The following is a 23,211-nucleotide window of genomic DNA, read 5'->3' on the forward strand; positions in this document are numbered from 1 at the left end:
CTGTCATCTCATTGCTTGCCATAGCAAAACTGGAAACAGTCTAAAATAAATAGTTCTTAAATGTGTAGTTTGGTTGAAAATACTTTGTTTGACTGGAAAGGTGTCTCTTGTGCAGTTAGCTTACAGCTGTAAACCATTTAGACACTGTTAGTTAAGTATGAAGCAGTGTATAAATGAAACTGTTTGTTATATAAATGATGCTGTTTGTAATCATATAACAGATCTTTTTAAAGAAAGGTTTTAATACAATTATTATTTTATTTATGTTCCATCTTTCTCTTGATACAGGGACTGAAAGTGGCTAACAACACGTTTTAAAACAATACAAATTAAAAACAATACAAAACTGTTGGTAAAGTTTAAAACGTAAAACATTTAAAATATGAATGTGTATTAAAAGCTCTATGCAAACCTTAAAATCTTAGTTGCACAGCACCTAACCCTCATCAGTTTGAAAAACACAAAAATGTTTTTACCTGCTGCCAAAAGGCTGTCAAGTTACACTTTCTTTAACGTAAAATAAACATTTTTATTTGTATCCCTGTGTTTACATCAGAAAAGGAAGGAAATTTTCAGTTTCTGTGGAAAAGTTTATCCTTTGTCTTATGCAGCACATATGGCAAACAGTTTGTTGTTTGTTACTGTGTGCCTTCAAGTTGGTTCCAATTTATGGCGACCCTAAGGCAAACCTACAATGGACCTGTCTTGGCAAAATTTCTCAGAGGAGGTTTTTTATTTATTTATTTATTTTTTAAGCTATGGATGGTTGAATTCATGGATTAAAAAAATCTGTGGATATGGAGGGCCAACTGTATGCCCATACTTGGGAGAAACTCCCTCTGTATTTAGTAAGATCTATTTCCAAGCAAACAAGTTATTAACTCACCTACAGAATATACATGTTTTAGTATCTGGCCTAGACTGGGCTATTGTTATGTGCTTTATGTGGCGCTGTCCTTGAAAACCACATGGAAACCTCAAATGGTCCAAAACATTTCTGCTGAGGTGTTGTCTGAGACTGGACCGATGGAGCATATTACCTTCGTTCTTTGTTGGCTGATTGTTTGGGGGTTTGCCATTGCCTTCCCCTGAGGCTGAGAGGATGTGACTTGCTCAAGGTCACTCAGTGGGTTTCAAGGTGAGCTGGGAATCGGAACCTGGTCTCCAGCGTCAACAGTCTTAACAGTCAAACCACTATGCCATTCCTGATTCTCTTGTTAAGATTAATTCTGTATAAATCAAGTTACAGTTTGCAATATGGACCACAAGTAATAGAGAACATAATCTTTTCAATACACTTTAATTTGTATTGACTGGACCATGAGAGTCTCCCAGTCCTTACTCACCAGGCAGCAGCTGCTGCAAATGACAAGGGCCTGTTCCCTTCTACTGGGAAGCAGCTGACAGATGTTCCTATCCTCTCATTGATCACTCATGGGAGAAGGGATGTGACAGGGATCCTGCTTTCACGCCAGAGAGAACTCACAGGACGGGATGGAAATGTCAGTCAACGGCTTCCCAGTCAACAAGGGAACAAACCTCTGTCTTGGGAAGTGATCATTGCAGGGGAGGGGATTGGGCTGGGAGGTGCTACTTGGCTCTATAACTAAATAGGTGATACAGAATTCTGGTTATAACTTATTACATAATTATTGACAAGCTTTCCTTTATTCAAAGAGTTTATTTGTGCTTTTTCAGAGAAAATAATTTATTTATTTTTAGGAATTAAGCAACAAGTTAAACTGGAGATTTCCAGTAATTTTATCCATTTTAAATACTTATTTATTTTTGTATCATGATTGTAAAGTTTTGAAGCATGAAGTTCAAGATTAATGCTAGTGATAGATTTTTGTGGGTTTTTCGGGCTATGTGGCCATGTTCTAGAAGAGTTTCTTCCTGACGTTTCGCCAGCATCTGTGGTTGGCATCTTCTTTGGCGAAACGTCAGGAAGAAACTCTTCTAGAACATGGCCACATAGCCCGAAAAAGCCACAAAAAACTGTGGATGCCAGCCATAAAAGCCTTCGACTCCATAATGCTAGTGAGTTGCTAAAGAAGGTATAGCTCAGTCTGTCTCTTATGTTAGCCTGACACTTTACAAATGAGATGTTTGTCTCTGTTCTTGTTTTGGGCTCAATAAATAGCAATAGCAAGTACAGTGCGCCTGCATCATACGCAGGTGCTCTATACGGAGCTTTTGGCATAAGCACGGCAAGCAGGAAATGATGTGTGTGCCCATGGCACTTCTGCACACTATTAGTTTCAGTGGGGTTCAAGCATACATGGAATTTGCCTTCTGCCAGAGGGGGGGGTCGGACTAGATCCCTTGCATAAGACAAGGGCACACTGTACATTTCTATACTGCTTATCAGTCAACTAGTGCTCCCTAAATGGTTTACAGTGTGTAAGCCAGTTTCCCTCAACAAGCTGGGCACTCATTTTACTGACCTATGAAAGGATGGAGGGCTGAGTGGACCCTGGGGCTCTCCTCTAGGATTGAACTCACAATGTTGTAACTGCAGGACCAGCATTTAACCATTGCGCCATCATGGATCCTTTGTTAATAAAATTATACTGAATTATAATAAAATTATAGAAGTACAAATGACTAGTAAAATGAGCAAACAACCAATTGTGTGTGCATATGTATGCCTCCCCATATGTGCCTTCAAGTTGTCTGTCAACTTATGGCAACCCTATGAATTTCATAGAGTTTTCTTAGGCAAGGACTGTTCAGGTGTTTTTGGCAGTTCCTTCCTCTGAATTATAGCCTATAGCACCTGGTTTTTGTTGATGGCCTCCCATCCAAGTACTAACCAGAGGTAACTGCTGTTGTGAAAAGACAGAGACAAAAGTGAAAGCAGTATGCTTACTGGAGGTTCACATTCTATTTTTTACAACGATCATTCCTGCCTTTGCACAAATGATGTGCAAACATGACCAGTGTGTCAGACAAAGTTAAGATATCATACGTAAGCCAGTACTGCATGTATTTTCCCCATTATTTTTTGCCATGGATTTAAAGTTTCAAACAAGTCTTTGACCTTTAATATTGGGCCAACACTGCAGCGTGGTTTGAAAACAGCCTATGATTTTCCACCTTAATAAATGTTGGCGTCTAGTAGGAGACCATACCAAATTACATACTACTAACTGGATATACCTGTTACCTTGCATTGTAATTTTTGGCTGCTGGAAAATAACTTTCACCTTTCCTGATGGTTCAGTCATTTTGTATGTTAGTCTGATTGTGACTAATACCTTACTGTGAATCAGCATCTAGTCACATTATATTGTAATTTGGGAACATAACAGTTAGCAGAATTTTTTAATGCGGTTCATTATACATTAAAATAGCTCTGTGTGTGTGTGTGTGTGTGTGTGTGTGTGTAATGGAAGCATTTTGAGACCTGAGATTTGTGGTTACCCAGTGGCTGTAGCCTAATGCTAAGCCAGTCTGGGCAGCTGATTTTATTATTCTGTTTCCATCATATGCTTTAATGTTCCAAGTGCTTTTTAGCCTAAAATATCAGGAGTATCTTGTCTTTTCCAGAGCTATTGCCATAAATAAGATAGTGAATGTGTTGACATTTTAATGCATATGCAGAGAAGGGTGGGAAAAATATGATCATGAGGCTATTTGTGTCTGAGGTTTTTGTAGTCCTTACCCCTGAGATTCCCTGGACTACCTTTTTTTTTTTTTTTTAAATAGTCTTTATTGAAATTTTCCAATTAAAATAACTTAGTTTACAGAAATCATGTTTGTACAGTCTGTCAAATATGTGTACATACGTCCAACATATGACAAAAAATAAAACATATAGATGTGAAATTACACCACAACTGTCGATCTTCCTAGACCCTTCTTCATTCGGACCTCCTTCCATTCCGGTTGCTAAAAGAACTTCTTTCTTATTTGCGTCATCATCGACCTAGCTCCTTTACTTGAATGTGCAGCCATTAAATTCCAAAATCAATTAATACCTTCATGCAGGCACCCTTAAACGTCTTTAAACAATCAGGTCCCCTATATGTCTTACAACTTAGTTACCCTGCCTCAACAAATGGTTTACTGCATCAGTCATCCTGCATACTACAACATCAAATGCAATTCACTTGGTTAATCTGGTAATATCCCGGTTAGCATTTATCAATTACAATTATATCTTTATTTCCCTCTGTTTCATGATTATTTCCTCAATTCTAACAATAATATAACCATTGCCATGCGATTGTCCTCGAGATGTAATATTGAACAAGGATTAAAAGAAGACCCGTACCATGGATCCTCCATCTCAGTTTTCCCTTTGACTCTTCCAACCTGGATTAATGAGATTAACAGAATGAAAAAACATAATAATTTCATTTCATTCTTTGGCTTTCTTAATTACAAGAGTAGTTCTGTATCCAAATTCCATTCTCTCTTCCAAAATTCCAAAACTTTTTCCCAGTCCTCCTTTGATCTTTTCTTACTAATATTCTTAACCTTGCAAGAGAGTGTGTCAAGTATCCTATACTGTAATCGTTCCCTTTTAACATCCAGCATTCCCATTTGGGGATGTCCGACGATTTCCACAATTTTGCTATCTCTACCCTCGCCGCAGTAACCATGTACAGCACTACCCTCCAGTATCTTTTTTTCATCTCCCGATTTAAAGACTGTGGTCATATTTAATAGGTAAAGTTTAGGATCCAAAGAGAAACTAATTCCTAATATATCCTCTATTGATTTGTGAACCGCTTTCCAAAATTTCTGGATATCCTTACATTTCCACCATATGTGGATCAGATTCCCCTTTTCAAAATTACATCTCCAACATTTCCCGCATTTGGAATTATACATCTTTTTAATTCTCCACGGTGTGTAGTACCATCGATTCATTATTTTTAACAAGTTCTCTTTAGGTTCTTGAGCTATTGTGAAGTCTTGTGTCTTCCTCCAGGCATTCTGCCATTCATTTAAATCAATGTTCTTACCTAGGTCCCTCGCCCATTTATTCATATAATCTTTGACTGTTTCCTGTTCCAGTTTACGGTCTATAAATAGCTTATACAGTTTAGAAATTTTCTTCCTATCTGGTTGCCAAATTATTTCATCTAGTTCATTACGTTGATTTTCTATTCCTACCATTCTTATATCTTCTAGAAATTTATTACTAATCTGGTAATAATTAAACCAATTAAGTTCGAACCCTTCTTCATTTAATTCCTCCCTGGATTTTAAAGTCCAAGTTCCTTGTTGGTTTTTCTTTAAGCAATCTTGGTAGGTTAGACATCTATTCCTTTCCTTCTTTAGCCACCTGCCAAAGAAAGCCTCCTGAGTAGATGGACTACCCTTTTTATGGACAAACCTGAATAAATTTATATTTTTGGGATCCTGCAGCAAGTGCAATTAAATTTTTGAACAGATTTCAGGACCCTCCCTCCCCCACATAATATAACATTATAAATAGCCATTTTTTCCAAATTAGAAGTGGACCTCTGTCTATATTTGGGGGGTTTTGTTTGCTTTTTAGCATCTTTGCAATGCCACATGGGACCCTGGACTCTCTACAGTTGCCCACCCTGATGTAGATAAACTTGTTGGCCAAATGTATTCTACCAAGAATTGAACTGAATTTGATTTCATAAAATTTACTGGTCATTGACCAAAATAAATATATGTATCTATGTATGTATTCACATATGAGCTCATGAAATTTAGTATAAAAGATCCTGATTCTATGAAACAGAAACAGGCCCTGAAACACCCTGCAGATAGGGGAGGTATGACTAGATGTTGATTGATTTCAGTGAAATGTTTATGAGCATCAGGTGATTTAGTAAATTCCTGTCTTGCAAGTTATGTAAATTTAGCTCTGTGTACATATAAGAGCTGCAAGATTATTTATTTATTTTTGCCTCAGGCTACTGTAAAACTAATGTTTCACATTCAAACAGCAGCTCTTACTCAACTGTACATGTGCAAAATATTGGGGTAATAACACACAGCCCAAAATAAAGCTGCTTTGGGTCACTTTGGAGGTATGCTGTTTAAATGATGCATGTATCCTAAGAGTCTGGAAGCTATGCCAAAGGACTGGAGCGTGGCTTTGCCCCGGCTTCCAGACTCTTAGAGCACATGCATCATTTAAACAGCATACCTCCAGAGTAACCTGAAGCAGCTTTATTTTGGGCTGTCCGTACGGGCCCATAGGCTGCATCTGTACTGCAGAAAAAACACAGTTTGACAGCACTGTAATTACCGCGGCTCAATGCTATAGAATTCTGGGATTTGTAGTTTTTTGATCTATTTAGCCTCCCCTGTAAGAAAGCTCTGGTACCACAGGAAACTACAAATTCCAGGATTCAATAGCATTGAGCTATGGCATTTAAAGTCGTTTCAAGCTGTATTTTTTCTTCAGTGCAGCTTCAACCATAAAGTACTTTTCCCCACAATTGTTGACTTAAATGAAGAAACATAGTGCTATTCAGATTTGTGAAAATCTATGATGTTCTGTTATTCCAAATTAAGAAACACTAATGCTCACCTCTTACATTTTCAGCTGCTCTGGGTGTTCAGCAACCATCCTTACTTGGAGCATCTCCCACAATATATACCCAACAAACTGCACTGGCGGCGGCAGGTCTCAGTACTCAGACACCAACAAACTATCAACTCACCCAGACAGCTGCGTTACAACAGCAAGCTGCTGCTGCAGCTGCCGCATTACAGCAGGTAATAGAAACTGCATTTCTGTTGATTCCATTAGCAATATGAAATGATAAACTTAGGATCTTCTACTACTACTGTTATTATTATCTCTATTCCATGTTTTCCCCACAATTGGGACTCAATGAAGCTCAGAGTTTAAAAGAATAATAGAAATGATAATTTACAAAAAGTGAACATTAAACTGTTTGAAATATTTTTTGTGAAGTGTCTTTCCTGTTGCTTTAATAGCAAACACTGAGAAATGTTTGTCCTCCATCTCTAAGGATGTCTTCATAGTAATTTAGGTTGCTATGTAGCCTTTTTTTAGTGTTCTCAGAATGTACTGTCTGTCCATAAATATGGACAATGAATATTGGGAAATGATATTTTTAAGTTGCTTTTTCTGACCATCGGATTGCAAAGTGACAGTTAAGCATTGAAGAGAAATTAAACAGGAAAACAAACGTAAGTGAAATCTGGAGAAAATTAGTGCTGTTGCTTTACCAACTTTTCATAGTTGGAACATCTTTGAAGAAAAATGTCAGATTTCAAGTGATCTGCCAAGTCCCTAATGGATACATAGAGGACTTTGGTGTTCTCTTCCAATTTCTTGTTTCTTTCTCATCCTGTGATATGCTGTGCTGTGGTGCCATTTTTATAACTTTTACTTGGGGCATGATTCTAGCTCTTTGTGCATCGTGTAATCATTATGATGACTTCCGGTTTGCATTTTGTTATACCATCATATCATCTACAACAACATGACCTTGCATTTTCCTTACTCTGAATGAGCAGAAAGAAAACATCCACACTATCCAGGCCATCCGTCTGTTTCTCATTGCTCCACCACACTGTATTGATTTCATTGCCTATCAGTACTGTGCCCATCAGTGCATTGTAGCAAATTTTTGACCTGATCCACTTCTGCCTGGATGGACTTGCATGTAACAAAGTGGGAATATGCATCTTCATGCATATCCTTCATATGCAGGTGCTATCTGCTTACACTGTTCTTTTCAGTGCAATACACTTTCAGATATGCACAGTCAGACCTCTTTATCCAGGGATTCTGTATCCATAGATTCAACCATCCATGGCTTGAAAATATTCAGAAATATATAAATTCCAAAAAGCAAACGTTGATTTTGTTATTTTATATAAGGAGCACCATTTTACTATGCCATTATATTTTTTGGAACCTCTGCATCCATAAATGTTGGTGTCCATGGTAAGCCCTGGAACCAAACCCCAGCAGATACCAAGTCTCCACTGTGTTTCTTTGGACATTCTGCTGCTGATGTCTCCTTGTGGCTAGATCTGGGCAAAGGAAGTTTAGCCTTTTCATAGGCAGCTAAAGGGCCTCCCTTCTCCCAGTGTTGTCTCAGCACTAGTAATACCATTATACTCTTTGTTTCTTCACTGTCATAACACAAACTAGATATATTAAGCTATCCTGATGAACTAAAATATTCAAGGGACAATAGCATAACTGTATATACCATGGGTATTTTGTTCAATTGATAAAATATACATATAATTTTTTTAACCTTTATTGGTTTAATTTTTTATTTTTCTTACATTTATCTGAGATTATAGTGTTGGGATATATTAACTTTTTTAAAAAGCTTCCTAGTTAATTTGATTTCCTTATGTTTTTTCAGCAATATTCACAGCCTCAGCAGACCCTCTATAGTGTACAACAGCAGGTTTGTGTAACTCTTTGTATACATTTACTATTACTTGGACTTGATAATAGTACTCTTAAAAACAAAAACAGGAGTAGCTTGGTTATGTGCACACTGAAAATCTGATATCTGTGTATTTTTGTTGTTACATCAAACTGGACACTTATTTTTGAATTCCTATATCCCGTATATACTGTGGAAGTTTATTTATTTAAGATGCTTATATTGCACTCTGTATCATAAGATATGTAGTAGGTACAGACAATTAAACAATTGAGCAATCTTTAAAAAATTAAATGCAGTTCAAAAAGTTTTAAATAAATTACATGTTAAAGAATTTAACACCTATTATGTATACAGAACTTCTCAGCTTGTTCAAATTGAAATCCTTTGATCTCAAAGACTTTTGTAAAGTGCCATATTTTAGTTTGTGTCAAATGAAGTCAACATGCACACAGACCTTGAAAAAGAGGCCATTCTACAATTGACACACTAAAGAAGAGAAGGCTCTCTTCCGTCTTTCTGTATAGTGCATTGTTCCTGATACTGGGATGGAGAAGGAGGACTCCTCTGACTCAAATTTTAATAGTGAATAAAATGGGAAACAAACAAAAAGCAGTATTTTTTTAATATCACAAAAGTTTTAGGATATACTCCAGTGTTTAGAACTAGATGGTTACTATAATTTCTTGTATCATCAGATGCTTCCTCCATGTTGTACTTTTTATTATCTGCACTAAACTCCATTAGCTTATCCAAGGAATCTTGAGAGAGTTTTTTCTGGAGAGAATTGCTGCTCCATATTGTAGAATTATCAGAGTTCTCCAGAATTATACTTCCCTGGGTTTTTGGAAGAAAGCTGTTAATACACAACAATATATATGGAGGGCATTTTGTGACCTTGCTATTAAAAGCAGGGATTGTTTTTGATCTTTGTACCAAACCTTCTTACTGAGGTGCAGCTGCTAGAGCATCTTAGCAGAAAATGAAAATGTTAGAACAAGTTAGTGTGGTAAGTAATAGGGAGTCTTAAAAAGTGTGTTTTCAAGGAAGCCTTATTTTGGCAATTTTGGACAGTAGAATTTGCCTGTTGCTGATGTAGAGCAATCTTGCCCTACTGTCATCATTTATCAAATTGATTGTTATCTCCAAGTGAACAAAGCTGTAAAATAAGACTTTAGAAAAATTACAGACAGTGTTATCATTGCATAGATAAGTAGCATGCTGGTGTACAGTCACATAAACATTTTGTAACAGCTTAAATATTTAAATATAGTTAGAGAACTTGCACAATACAGTATGTAAAAACTTAATTCATGATGTTATTTATCTTTTTAAGTTGCAGCAGCCTCAGCAAACACTATTAACCCAGGTTAGTTTGCTTTTTATTTGATTATCACTGTATAAAAATGATGTGTGCATCAGCTGTTTCAGTTTCTGGTTTTTTTTAATACAGTGGTGTCCTTTGTGTATGGCTTACTATATAATATGAAAAATGTGTGTGGCTCCCTATATAAACTTAACACTTAAGTTTAGAAAAAAGTATTTCATAAACACTATCAGACATGTTGGTGCTTAAGTTCTAATTTTAGTAGATGCAGGCTTCAGACTACTGGGTTAATACTGGGCAGTATGCAGATGTCAAACTGCACACTTAATACTGAACAGTTAATTTCAGATTTCTCTTAACCCAAACCTAGTTTCCTTGTATTCAGAAAAGCACTAGTAAACAAATGGTGTCTTTTTGCTCTGCAGATGAACTTGTTTGAATAATGTACCTTTCAAAATACTTCATAAGAAAGTACTGGAGGGGACACAAACACAGATAAAGAAATAAAAAGAGGGGGAAAATGGGTAATTGAAATGATCATTGACACTATTAAAGAAATAACATTTGAAATCTGGGTATGTTTTTACTTGGAAAATGTTTAAAGTCACTGTAAAATTATATGAGTTGTCAGTTGAAACAGCTATGATTCCTCACTCCTGTCTCTTTAGAGTGCCATTTGTCAGATAATCTGGATTCTGTTTTAGGAGCCTTCATCACCTTCTGGCCACCTAGCTGTCCAACAGGTGAAAACCAAACAAACAGAGTTAACATCAGCAGTCTTAAGCATTCTGAAGTATAGGAATTTCAGGTTATTTATTGGAAGAAAGGAGGAAATTCATTTGGTAGTCTTTTAGGCTGTTCTGTTATGTGCAGTCATAAATATACAAACGTATACATTCCTTTCATGGAGAAACATAGTCATGTTAATATATGGGCCTACAGAACCGATTTTGAGTGGAAATCCAACATTGTACAAATTCCTGTTTGTACCGGAGAACACTCCCTTTTTCTCTTGCTTTCTTCAACCCTTTGTGCCTCCCAGATCTACTATAGTGGGTCAGTCTCCCACAATTTAGAGTAGATTTGAGGACAGACAGGATTTTGGGATAGGATGGGAGTTTCATTCTGCTGATAGATTCTGTCCTATTGGTGTGTGGAACTTTATATTTGTATCAGTATATTTATATGACTTAGAAAAATGTGAATGTTTATATAATCTCTTGCTTTAATTTGTATTCAGCCAGCTGTAGCACTGCCAACCAGCCTCAGTTTATCTACTCCTCAACCAGCAGCACAGATAACTGTTTCTTATCCAGCACCACGGTCAAGTCAGCAGCAGACTCAACCACAGAAGCAACGTGTCTTTACTGGGGTAGTTACTAAGCTACACGACACGTTTGGTTTTGTAGATGAAGATGTATTCTTTCAACTCAGGTAAATTAATTCTCATGCCTTCGAGTAATTAGTGACAGTAGTTAAGTTCAACTGTATGCAATATAGAAAGCTGATTTTAACAGAGCACATTATTATATTATATTATATTACAGTGTTTTTTTCTTAATTTATCAAAAGGTCTTCATGTCAGTCATACTTATTAGAAGCCTTTAAGGGATGTTTGTATTAATCACATATAGAAAAATGGGTCAAGCTGGTAACTTTTTTTTTAAACTTACATAGTTTAAAAATCGTAAAGTACTGTAATTCCATCATTATTTGATAATTTTTTAATCCTCTTTCATAAAACTAATATATATGGAATGTTAACTAAGTTCTTTTTTGGAAGCATAACATCTGATAATGTGATGTCTTAAATTTTTCAGTGCTGTTAAAGGGAAAACTCCTCAAGTAGGAGATAGAGTTCTAGTAGAAGCAACATATAATCCTAATATGCCTTTCAAATGGAATGCACAGAGAATTCAGACACTACCAAACCAGGTACGGTATATATAAAATGTTGAGTGTGACTCTTGTTGTCATGTTTAGCATAAAGTTCATTTACGAGGCATTACCTTTTTCCCCCTCATTAGAACCAGACTCAGACCCAGCCTTTACTCAAGACTCCTCCACCTGTACTTCAGCCCATTCCACAGCAGACTGCATTCAGTGTTCAGGCACAGCCGCAGCCACAGTCGCTGTTGCAGGCACAAATAACAGCAGCATCTATTACACCTTTACTTCAGACACAGCCACAGCCTTTGTTACAACAGCCACAGCAGAAAGGTATTCCCTCAAAACATGACATTTCTTCTTTTCTATTAACATTAGATGTTGTTACTATTTTAATGTTCAAGAATATAGCTGGCTGGAAGATAGCAAGGCAGTATCATCTTCAACTTATTTCATAGCTGTGTTGAGTCAGAGTGGCTGCATTCAGAAATGACAGAAAACAGTGACTGGAGGTTTACTATTGTGTGTTCCCCCAATCAGGAGGAAAGGAGATCTGAAGCTTCTAGTCACAGTTTGTAACAAACAACAATTTCCAGTTTTGGAAAGTTCTCCATTGAGCTCCCCCGACAGTCATGCTGTTGATTGTAGCTATTATCTTTATGCAAGCCTGAACAGTTTCAGCAAAGTTTGTGCTGCCTGATGTACATATTGGGAAGCATCCTATGTATGTTAATGTTGCTTAGAAACTGCATGGTTTCCAAATCTGAATCAAATTTTAACCTTATATTATTTTGTGCTGTAGATTATTTGATGCAATTCTAGTCTGCTTATGAAACATTGATCACTTTTAATCAGTTCTCATACCTTGTCCCTTTTGAGGGATGAAGTCAAGCCTTCTAATTGGTATCCGTTTGGAACCAAATACCTCTGCAGAATTCTGGTCACAGTAACCCTTTAGGAAGTTCCCAGACAGATTTGTTCAGTTACTAAAAGTCTGTTTCCTGTATACAGGTCTATTATTCTATAGATACAATATGCTTTAAAGAAATGTGTCACATTATGTTAAAAAAAATTGGATGCCTTGGTTTTGGATAAATGAGGGATGGGTATGATGTAAAACACGCGCTAGGGAATCCTAGGACTTGTAGTTTATTGTGTCGTATCTAAAATAAATGAGAAAATAAGGTATCATTCATATAGTCTTGATAGTTCAAGAGTGTAGTCATTGGCTACACAGAACAAATTAAGAAAATATTTCTGTTTACTGATGTGAAGTAGGGAAGAATTTACTCCATGTTCTCTCTCTCGACCTATTCATGTTTGGTGGGCTTCTATTTCCATGCAGTGTTTCTCTGGCCCATCATTTTGTGTGACATCCAACACATCTTCATGCTATTATATTCTTTTGTAGATATTCTATTGCATGTGGTTTTTAGCCTTTTCATTCTGATCCATACCCTTTTCCTTCTGCTACAAGAGAACATTGGATTGCATAGTTCATAGAGATACAAATATTTTATGTATGTGTAATACTTCATGACAGGTCTTTGGATATTTACAGGAATATAGGTTATCATCCTCTTGCATTGTGTAGTGAAACAATTGTAGCATTTAAAGGATAGGTACAGTATTTACCTAGTTTTGTAATCAACCATAACTCTTCTGTATGTGGCCACTACTAGCTTGTGTATGCATGATTCCCTTCAGATATTGGGCACGTGGTGGCAGAACATGTTTATTTAAAAGTGAGAATTGGGTCTAAGAATAAACAAACAGAATTACAAATTGTTGAAATGAACACTAACTTTTATCATGTCTTTCTGGAAATGAATGATTGAGGCAAAACTTTTTGCAAGTTAACATTTTTTGAGTAATGTGGGCTTAAAGTCTTCAGTCTATATGTATAAATCTAGGCCTGTGTTAATTTTGTCTATTTTTAATCTGAAGAATTAAATAAATCCACCCTGTTGAGTTAAATGCAATGCACCTTGTGTTGCTTATGCTTGCTATCAGCTGATAATTGGATTTTGACTACAAGTATAACTATATTATATATATATCTCCAGCTTTTCCATTGTTAAAAAAATATTAAGCTGATAATTTGATTAATATGTTACCTTTTATTTTATAATATGCTTGTGGACGTTTTAAAAAACTTTAAAAATATATGGGATTTTTTTCCTCCTAGCTGGTTTGCTACAACCTCCTGTTCGAATAGTTTCACAACCTCAACCAGCACGAAGATTAGATCCACCACCCAGATTTTCGGGGCGAAATGATAGAGGAGACCCTATGGCTAACAGAAAAGATGACAGAAGGTGTGATACAATAACTCTACTCAGTCTTCCATGCATATTAGAGAGAATTTATAACTTAATTTTTTGACATTTGGATGTAAATACTATGCAGATTTCTTACAAAACAATGCTTTCCAATGGCTAATTTTGTATTAATTGGAGTGTGCTGGTGTTACTTCTAGACTAATAACTTTGTCAGCTATAATATATTCCTTATGCAAAAGCTAAAATGAGACATTTATATTTCATGTATTGTTAAGTCGCGAAAGGGAACGTGAAAGACGTAGGTCACGGGAAAGATCACCTCAGAGAAAACGTTCTAGAGAGAGATCACCACGCCGAGAAAGGGAACGGTCACCTCGAAGACCACGACGTGTTGTTCCCCGTTACACGGTCCAGTTTTCCAAGTTCTCATTAGACTGGTACGTTGCTTGGATGTTACACTACATTTTTATTTCTGTTTATGGAAAGAATCTAATTGCCTTAACGTAAGTATATAGTAAATCTAAAGTCTTGTTTTAGGTTTCCTTAACTTTAAGACCTGTATGGCCATAGTTGTTAGTTCTATATTAAATATGGGAACGGAATTGCAAAGGACCTTGACAAACTACAAAAAGTTGTTCTGAAATTAATAAAATGAAATTTAACAGAAAATGCAAAATTCTAAATTTATGGGAGAAAAACCAATACCACAGGTATAGGATGGAAGATACTTCAATCAGTAGTACTACATGTGAAAAGGATCTTATTATTGTTGTTCTTCTTAAGTTGAATATGAGTCAGCAGTGTGATGCTGCAGCATTAATAGAAGCATAAGCCCAAAACAGATGGATCACATAAAGTGTCTTCTCGGTGCTTTGGGGGCATGGAGTTAAAACGATTCACACCCCCAAAGTGCCTGGCTGCTCTGAAGCCGCCTAAGGTGGCCCAAACCCAGCCACAAAAGAAGCAGCAAAAAGCTACTCCTGCAACGACCTGTTCAGGCTTGGGAGTTGCGGCAGCCTGTTGCCGCTCCTTTTGCCCCATCTGTTTGACCCTCCTGTTTCCAAGTCAAAGGAAGTAATGGTCTCACTATAGTTTGCACTGGTCAGACCTCAAGTTCATGTCTGGGTGCCTCATTTTAAGGATTTAGACAAGATGGAGCAAGTACAGAGAAAGGCAACGAGGATAAGAGGTATGGAGAACAAAACATATTAGGGGAGGTTGAAGGATCTGGGTGCGTTCATCTTGTTGAAGATAAAACTCATGAGTGACATGATCATTCTCTTTAAATATGTGAAGGGTCGCCACAAAGAGGAGGGTGCAGACTTGTTGTCTGCTGCCAAGAAAACCCCATAAAAGGAGATTTTTGACAGTGGGATCAGTTTGGCAATACAACTAATTGCCTAGAGAGGTGGTGGGGTCTCCTTTTCCTCAAAAAGAGGCTGGACAGCTACCTGCTGGGAAGGCTGTAGCTGGAGATCGTGCATTGAGTACGGAGTGGGTTGGACCAGGTGGTCCATAGGACTCCTTTCAACTCTGTGATCCTATACTAAAAAAAATATTTACATAGATTTTAAAACTGCGATTGGGAAACCATCTAATTGTAAAATAACACCAACTGTGGAGTTACACTTTTGTGATTTCTAATTTTTGTATTAATGTTTGCATGTTTTATTTGGAACAGTCTTCCAACAAATTGCATAGTACTGTAAAGTGCTTTTTGTCCAAGTTGTGAAAGTCATTTTATGGAAGCTCTGCAAATTCCTTTAAAGAACAGGTTTTAAGATTCCATAAAACTATATAGTTCATTGTACACAGCTCTTTAAAGGTCTGAAGCCCTGGGAGTGAAGCACACAGTTTTTTTTTAACTTCCTGCAATATCTTATTGATGATATATTATGCAGCTTTTTTAGTTTGAAGCCTTAGATCTGTATTTGAGTTGTGTTTAGTTTGTTTGAGAAGTGAACAGTTTGCTGAAGCCTTAGAAGTGAGCAAATGCTTGCAGTGTTTTCTAAACTGCAATTTTTTATATTAGTGCATGAAGTATAATGAAAGACTTGCTTAAAATGGAGCTGCTTCTTAATCATGTCAAAAGTTCTAATTCTGTATGTTGCTGATACTGAACTGTTAAAGCCTCAAATCTCTTTATCATTGTGAAATATGTGTTCTTATTGTTTGAAGTCTTAGTTGTGATATGATGGAACTGAGACGACGATACCAGAACTTGTACATACCAAGTGATTTCTTTGATGCTCAGTTTACATGGGTGGATGCTTTTCCCATGTCAAGACCATTTCAACTAGGAAATTATTGCAACTTCTATGTAATGCATAGAGAGGTAGATCCTTTGGATAAGAACATGGCTGTATTAGACCCACCAGATGCAGATCATCTTTACAGTGCAAAGGTGTGTATACATTTTTAAATATCACATAGATACTAGAAAAGCAAGAATAATTAACAAAATATAATTTCTGTAATGTATTCTGTGGCCCTTCACTTGAATTGACTAAACATGGGCAAAAGGAATTGCATTATATCTGGATTTATTTCTTTTCCAAGTGCTTCTAGAAAAACAAGAAACTGAGAGTATCCCATAAACAATACAAAAAAGGGAGAAACTTCTCAAGATGTTGAAAAAATGGTGCTTACAAGTTAAAAAGCCTGATGTGTTTTGCACTGCAGATACTTTTAAGGACTTCTTCAGGGGGTTATTGAGAGAATATAAAACACAATATGTGAATGTATGCATACACTCACAATAAAATGTAAAAATCACTTTAATACTTGTTCATTGGATATCGATATATACACATACTTAAAGCAAAATAAATTGCCAATCAAAAGGATTCTAATATCATTTCTTCATGACTGAAAGCATATAAAGGGAAGGCTAAAACTTTTTTACATATTATGAATAGCTGATAAAATAAATTAATAACTATCATAGTGATTGACATTACCGGAAATAACAATTTTTGGCTTCAAATGCCCCCAGAAGCAGTCTGTGATGTGTGCAGAATGTTTTCACCATGTTTTGGAGGGGTCTTCTGGCCATTTCAAACCCAGGTGAGGCATTTTTTTCATATAAGAAGTAAATAGGAGATGTCTTTGAGAGTGGGGTTTTTTGTTAGTTAGTTTGTTTGTTTGTGTTTTAAAAAGCCCTCTCCTGGGCCTATAATGTTCTAAGGCCTTTTAGAAACGCTCCTTAGCCCTTAAAGGGCACTTTGTTGCAAAAAATTGATTTTTTTTCTTTTTATTTTATTGTAGGCAGTGAGGTGTATATGGACCTTCAGGGTCTCTTGGGGAGCTAGTGCAGCCCCCTGTCCTCTGACACTTACCAGCCCCTGGCTTAAAGGTGCCATGGTTTTTAAATTTTAAAATGAGTTAGTTTTCCTCCTTCAGCCATACCTTATAGAAGTAGTATCTCTGTGCAGCATTTGAGGTCTGTTGCAGAGTGGTTTTGTTTCAGAAATAACTCACTAAAGGGGCAATTGTACTGCTGCTACTTACATTAAAAATATATTTCCCAATATTCTTTTTGAAAGGCTCAATTGTTTTACCCACATAGCAAGCAGTAAAATGGCTTAAGTCATATCATTTGTGGGTCACATGGTCTACATATTGTCATTTTAGAAGTATATCTGAAATGGACATACCCACCCTCCACAAGGGTTATGCTCCATGGATACAATTGTTACTTGATTACATGGCATCCTGTTTGGGTCATATGCACATATATATTCACTCTTATCCATGTGTATGTCCTTTTTAGGCACTGCCAGTGTTGGTGCTTCTTTCCTTCCTCCTTAGTGTACAAAGCCCCCTCTGCCCCCTGATTTAATACCATATATACTTGTGTACAAGGTGACCTCATGTATAAGTTGAAGGAAGGTTTAAGGCCAAAATCATGGATTTTGATATGACCCGTGGACAAGTTGAGGATAAACTTTGGTGGCATGTAGCAAAAGATATAAAGGGGAAGACATCACTTCCTTTCCTCCTTCTTTAGACCTCTCTCGACCACATAACACCACTTTCCTGGTGCTGGAGGAGAAGGTTTTAACACTGGATTGAGAAAGGAAGTAACTGGAGGAGAATAGGGTGTTTGCTTGATAAGAGAGAAGGTTAACATCGTATTAAAAAGAGAAGAAACTGGAGGGAAATGGGGTGTTTGGTGGGGAAAGAGTCCTGGAGTAGGAGTAGGATGGGGAGAGAAGGTTTTAACATTGGATTGAGAAGGAAATCACCTCTTTTTCTCACACACTCCTGCCTGGCAGCTCTTTAAAAAATCACTGCTTCATTTTTAAAATCATTTTCACTTGACCATTTGTGTTTTAATCCAAAACTGCACATAGGGAAAGTTACATTAGAAGACGTGCAATATGAGCTGTCAGAATCAGTTTGTCTATACATATGAGTTGATAGAGAACAAGAAATGGAGATAGCATGGTGGTTTTTTGGTTTTTATGTTCTTTCCCTTTTAACCATTCAAAACTTGCTGGTTTTATTTATTAGCTTCTTCATCTTGTCTTTATCATGTTGTTTTAACAGGTGATGCTTATGGCCAGTCCTAGCATGGAAGATTTGTATCATAAATCTTGTGCACTCGCTGAAGATCCCCAAGAGGTCCGAGATGGTTTTCAACACCCTGCTAGACTTATTAAGGTAAAAATTCTCTGGTTTCTATCAATGTATTGTACAAGGAACATTTTTTAAAAGTGTGTGTGTGTGTGTGTGTGTGTGTGTGTGTATCTCCTGAATTTTTAAGATGGAATGTTATTGTTTGTGGCATTCTGATTTTTTTATAGGATGATAGACATTGCACAGAAGTCTTGCAAAATTAATGAGTAATGATGTTTAAACCTATTCCATTACTGAAATAAACTGAGGAAAACAAAAACTGAACTCATTCCTAAGCAAGACAATGCACATAAAAATCAACCGTGATACAATACTGAAGCATTACAACAGTATTAAAAGCAGTACTTAATTCTTCAGATTATGTGTCTTTACAATTGGAGATTTTTTTAATTAGTTAAATGGCCTCTCTTTTCTAGTTTTTAGTGGGTATGAAGGGTAAAGATGAAGCCATGGCTATTGGTGGACACTGGTCTCCTTCACTGGATGGACCTGACCCAGAAAAAGACCCATCTGTGCTGATTAAAACTGCTATCCGTTGTTGCAGGGCTCTAACAGGGATAGATTTAAGTGTATGCACACAATGGTAAGTACTATGTTCTTAAAATATTTTTCAGCAATCAAAGCATGCTTATGGTTCTCTTGAAATTGATTTTGATAAAACCAACGTCTTCTTTTCTTTATCAGCATCCAGAGCTGTGCAGGTAAACTACTCAGTGATGCCCTAGCTAATACAAAAGTGATTTGGTGCCAAAAGGTTTGAAGAACAATTAACTTGAAAGTTATGTATTTGTTGTGTAACCTTTGCAGTGTTTATATGTTAAAATATTTTTCATTTCACGCATAGCTGGAGGAGATCTTCAAGGAAACTTCATTTCATTATTCTCGTGTTATAAATAATTAGATGATTGGGGGCAGCCATATATTCTCTTGGTAGATTTGCTACTTTTGGGTTAAATCACCTTTTTACTGCTCTATCAGCGAGTACCTGCCACAAAATTTAAAAGAGAGTTCACTTTTTTCAAAATCAGATCAATGTTGCACAGTTTAACTCAAAGTGAGAAATACATTCTGATTTGGCAGATGATATTAACATATTCCTTAACAGTTTAAAATAAATTGTACAAATTTTCAAAGAGAACATATGGCTTTCATATATTTTTTTTCTTTGGAAGAAATTCAGGTTGTCGCAGCAAAGTTTCATTACATGATGTGCTACAGTGATCTAGGCTCTGTGAAATGTATTGTAGAATTTTTTTTCCAACATGCTTCTTCCCTTGCAACAGGTACCGTTTTGCAGAGATTCGCTACCATCGCCCTGAGGAGACCCACAAGGGGCGTACAGTTCCAGCTCATGTGGAGACAGTGGTTTTATTTTTCCCGGATGTTTGGCATTGCCTTCCCACCCGCTCAGAGTGGGAAACCCTCTCCCGAGGATACAAGCAGCAGCTGGTCGAGAAGCTTCAGGGTGAACGCAAGGAGGCTGATGGAGAACAGGCACTGAACGCTAATCCCTTTTTCTATTTCTGCTTCTCACAGGCACAGGAACACAGGCACAAAATGCACACCACATACTACACCACAAACATACCTAGGAGCAACATAACTGGTAACAATGACTGGTAAACCAGCTTTCAGCAGTGTAGAATCTTTTTTGTTGTTGTTGTTCATTTAATTACTGCTAGTGTACTAACTTAAAAATGTGTGCTGATACAAGAAGTGGAATTAAAACAGTGCACCCAGTGCACAAATCTATATTCTTAGAACTAGTTGCTGGAATCTGGGACCAGTTGTTGAGTGAGATTCAGTTTTATATGTTGTGTTAAGCATCTTGCTATTTTACCAAAACCTGTTAAGTTTTCTCTGATTATATTAGTCTCTAAAATGAATGATGCTTGGAAATAGGCAAGATATTGAAATAACATAGTTCTTTTGGGCTATGTGACTGATTGGCATCTCGGCAGATATAAAAGGTCTAACAAAATGAGAACTACTTTGGGTGGTTTGAAAATTGGGGAAGATCACACACTGTGTGGTTAGTGGTGGCCAGCAGTGTCTGTGTGTCCCTGCTGTTCTTTGTGATGTTGTTTTTTATCACCCTTTTGTGTTTCACAGAGATGACTCTTTATTGGTTCGTGAGAGAGGCACTATGACCATTATAAAGTAGTAGAATGTGTGTATGTGGCTTTGTTGAAATGGTAACTTTAGGAGAAGACTGTCTGATGAAACAGTTGTGACCTTGCCCAGATCAGCAGCAGAATTTAAAAAAAGAAGAATCTTTAGTTTTAAACTTTTTGAAGAATGATGTCTTTATTTCATTTTTTAGGATGAAGAGGAAAAGGATGATGGGGAGGCAAAAGAAATTTCTACTCCTACTCATTGGTCTAAACTTGATCCGAAGGCAATGAAGGTAATCACAGCTTAAGACTTCAGAATGTTTAGGTTGCAAAACAAAGCCTTATTTTTAAAAGTTTTATTAGATATTAGAACACTGAGGGTTTAACTTTAAATTTTGTCCTACTTTATTTATTCTTGGTAAGAGAAATCTTTGGATATCGCTGATTTTATCAGAGGAAAGTATATTATGAATAAAAACATGGATGTTATTGATTGTCTTCTAATTTTGCTTGTTTCAGTAATTGATAAGAATATATTTTCTAGTTGTTTTGTTACGTAAATATTAAATCATTGGCTGAAATATTTAATTAGGTTAATGACCTACGAAAGGAGTTAGAAAGCCGAACTCTCAGCTCAAAGGGTCTGAAATCCCAGTTGATAGCCCGGCTAACAAAGCAGATAAAAGTGGAAGAACAAAAAGAAGAACAGAAGGAGCTGGAAAAGTCTGAAAAAGAAGATGAAGAGGAAGAAGAGAGGAAATCTGAAGATGATAAAGAGGTATGTATCTAACATGTGTAGTTGCAAAGTATTTGATTCATTCTTAGATGTTTTGTTGAAGCGCCTGTCCTGTCCACTAAATATCATTTGATACTCATCTGGAACACCAGTTTGCAGCATATCTTTGGTTTGCATTAAGTAATATTGCATGTTCAAAGTGATTAATGTACATTAGTTTAGCAGTCCATACAACCCCCCTCAAAGTAGCTCATGGTTATTATTTCCATATTATTGATAGAAACTTGAAGTGTAGAAGTAAGTGTCTTAAATAACCATACCTGTTTAGTTTGTGGATGAGAGAAGATATGAATTGTCAGCCTTGTGGATCACAGCTTCTTCATCTAGTCACACAACATTACACCCATTGCTCTTTATGTGTGCACTCCTTTTGTTGCAGTGTGCATAGTCATCACAAATGATGTTAGTTCATGCCATAGTTCATAAAAAAATCCTAGCCACTGAGACTAACCCCAGTTCAAACTCTTCCCAGACCATCTTTTTGTAAAGAAAGAAAGAATGTGCTGGGTGCCCTTCTTTCCCTTCACCCAGTGCCTTATGGCTCATTCAAACAACCTCATCCACCTAGGTTTTTTTTATGCCATTCTTTTTTTCTTCAGGAACCCGAGTACATTGTACTGCCCCTTATCTTGGTCAACAATCCTGTTAAAAATATTCGGGTGAGAGTAACAAACCCAAGGAGTGTTGAGACAAGAGATTTGGAATCAAGTCATTCCAGGCTACACTCAATACTCTTGTCAGCATGGCATGCCTACCTTCCATATGACATCTTTTGCATGTAGGAAGAGAACAAAATTGTCCAAGTGTACATCTGAGCCTACGCTATATTTTTCTGTGCTCTGAAAGCTTCACTGCACATTGTTTTCTCAAATATTTAGGAAGAAGAAAGGAAGCGTTTAGAGGAAGTGGAGCGTCAGCGTCGAGAGAGGCGATACATCTTGCCAGATGAACCAGCAATCATTGTACATCCTAACTGGGCAGCCAAGAGTGGGAAGTTTGACTGTAGTATTATGTCTCTTAGTGTGCTTTTGGATTACAGACTAGAGGATAACAAAGAACATTCTTTTGAGGTAATCTCTCCCACTAGATTTTTGCCTGAATAAAAACTATAATGGTGATGAGTTTCAGATGCTGCAGTAATAGAATTTTATTTGCTCATAATTCTAATGATGGGGGGTTGATTGTATTGCTGCCCTTGAGATTTAATAGTGCTATTGTTTGTTCTTTGCCACTTGCTTACCCTGTTAATTCTAGTTTGTTTATTAATGTTTCATTATTTTAAAAGTATGTTGCTGTTTATGATCAATACTACTGGTACATAAAAGGATTACCAGCTCCTCTTGATGTCCCTTCTGCAGGTTTCATTATTTGCAGAACTTTTCAATGAAATGCTTCAAAGGGATTTTGGTGTCAGAATCTATAGATCACTGTTGTCTCTTCCGGATAAAGAAGATAAAAAAGATAAAAAGAACAAAAAAGATGAGAAAAAAGAGAAAAAGGAAGAACGGGATGATGAAAATGATGAGCCAAAACCTAAAAGAAGAAAATCTGGAGATGAGAAAGATAAAAAAGATGAGAGAGATGATAGGAAGGTCAGCGATCATTTTAAAAAACACATTCAGTTACAAGATTAAAAATAGTATGTAGGGAGATCTTCTTGTAGCGCCTTTGAAACTAACCGAAAGAAAGAAGTTAGCAGCATGAGCTTTTGTAGATTTTCAAATTTAAGGAAGTAGACTTTAGTCTACAAAAGCTTATGCTGCCAGCTTGTTTCTTTCAGTTA

At 36.6% G+C, this 23,211-nt stretch overlaps 1 protein-coding gene and 1 non-coding gene across 4 annotated transcripts in view; both read left to right on the forward strand.

Annotated features, from left to right (window-relative positions):
• CCAR1 (cell division cycle and apoptosis regulator 1) overlaps positions 1–23,211 on the forward strand; it is a 31,564-nt gene that overhangs the window by 1,661 nt on the left and 6,692 nt on the right. For 2 of the 3 annotated variants that reach the window (XM_042458186.1, XM_042458188.1), the window contains exons 3-18: positions 6,545–6,717; positions 8,355–8,399; positions 9,718–9,750; positions 10,949–11,142; positions 11,529–11,643; positions 11,736–11,928; positions 13,784–13,913; positions 14,153–14,314; positions 16,056–16,281; positions 18,429–18,542; positions 18,935–19,101; positions 19,802–20,012; positions 20,842–20,925; positions 21,225–21,410; positions 22,307–22,498; positions 22,787–23,020. In XM_042458186.1, coding sequence (XP_042314120.1) covers positions 6,545–6,717; positions 8,355–8,399; positions 9,718–9,750; positions 10,949–11,142; positions 11,529–11,643; positions 11,736–11,928; positions 13,784–13,913; positions 14,153–14,314; positions 16,056–16,281; positions 18,429–18,542; positions 18,935–19,101; positions 19,802–20,012; positions 20,842–20,925; positions 21,225–21,410; positions 22,307–22,498; positions 22,787–23,020 — 2,459 coding nt within the window. The remainder of the gene's footprint in view (positions 1–6,544; positions 6,718–8,354; positions 8,400–9,717; positions 9,751–10,948; positions 11,143–11,528; positions 11,644–11,735; positions 11,929–13,783; positions 13,914–14,152; positions 14,315–16,055; positions 16,282–18,428; positions 18,543–18,934; positions 19,102–19,801; positions 20,013–20,841; positions 20,926–21,224; positions 21,411–22,306; positions 22,499–22,786; positions 23,021–23,211) is intronic. The other variant, XM_042458187.1, reaches the window with a different exon arrangement.
• Positions 18,723–18,785, forward strand: LOC121927476. The gene has a single exon (XR_006103242.1). It is a non-coding gene; the product is annotated as a small nucleolar RNA SNORD98 (small nucleolar RNA).

The sequence above is a fragment of the Sceloporus undulatus genome, chromosome 3 (assembly GCF_019175285.1).
Source record: "Sceloporus undulatus isolate JIND9_A2432 ecotype Alabama chromosome 3, SceUnd_v1.1, whole genome shotgun sequence".
NCBI classification, from domain to species: Eukaryota; Metazoa; Chordata; class Lepidosauria; order Squamata; family Phrynosomatidae; genus Sceloporus; species Sceloporus undulatus.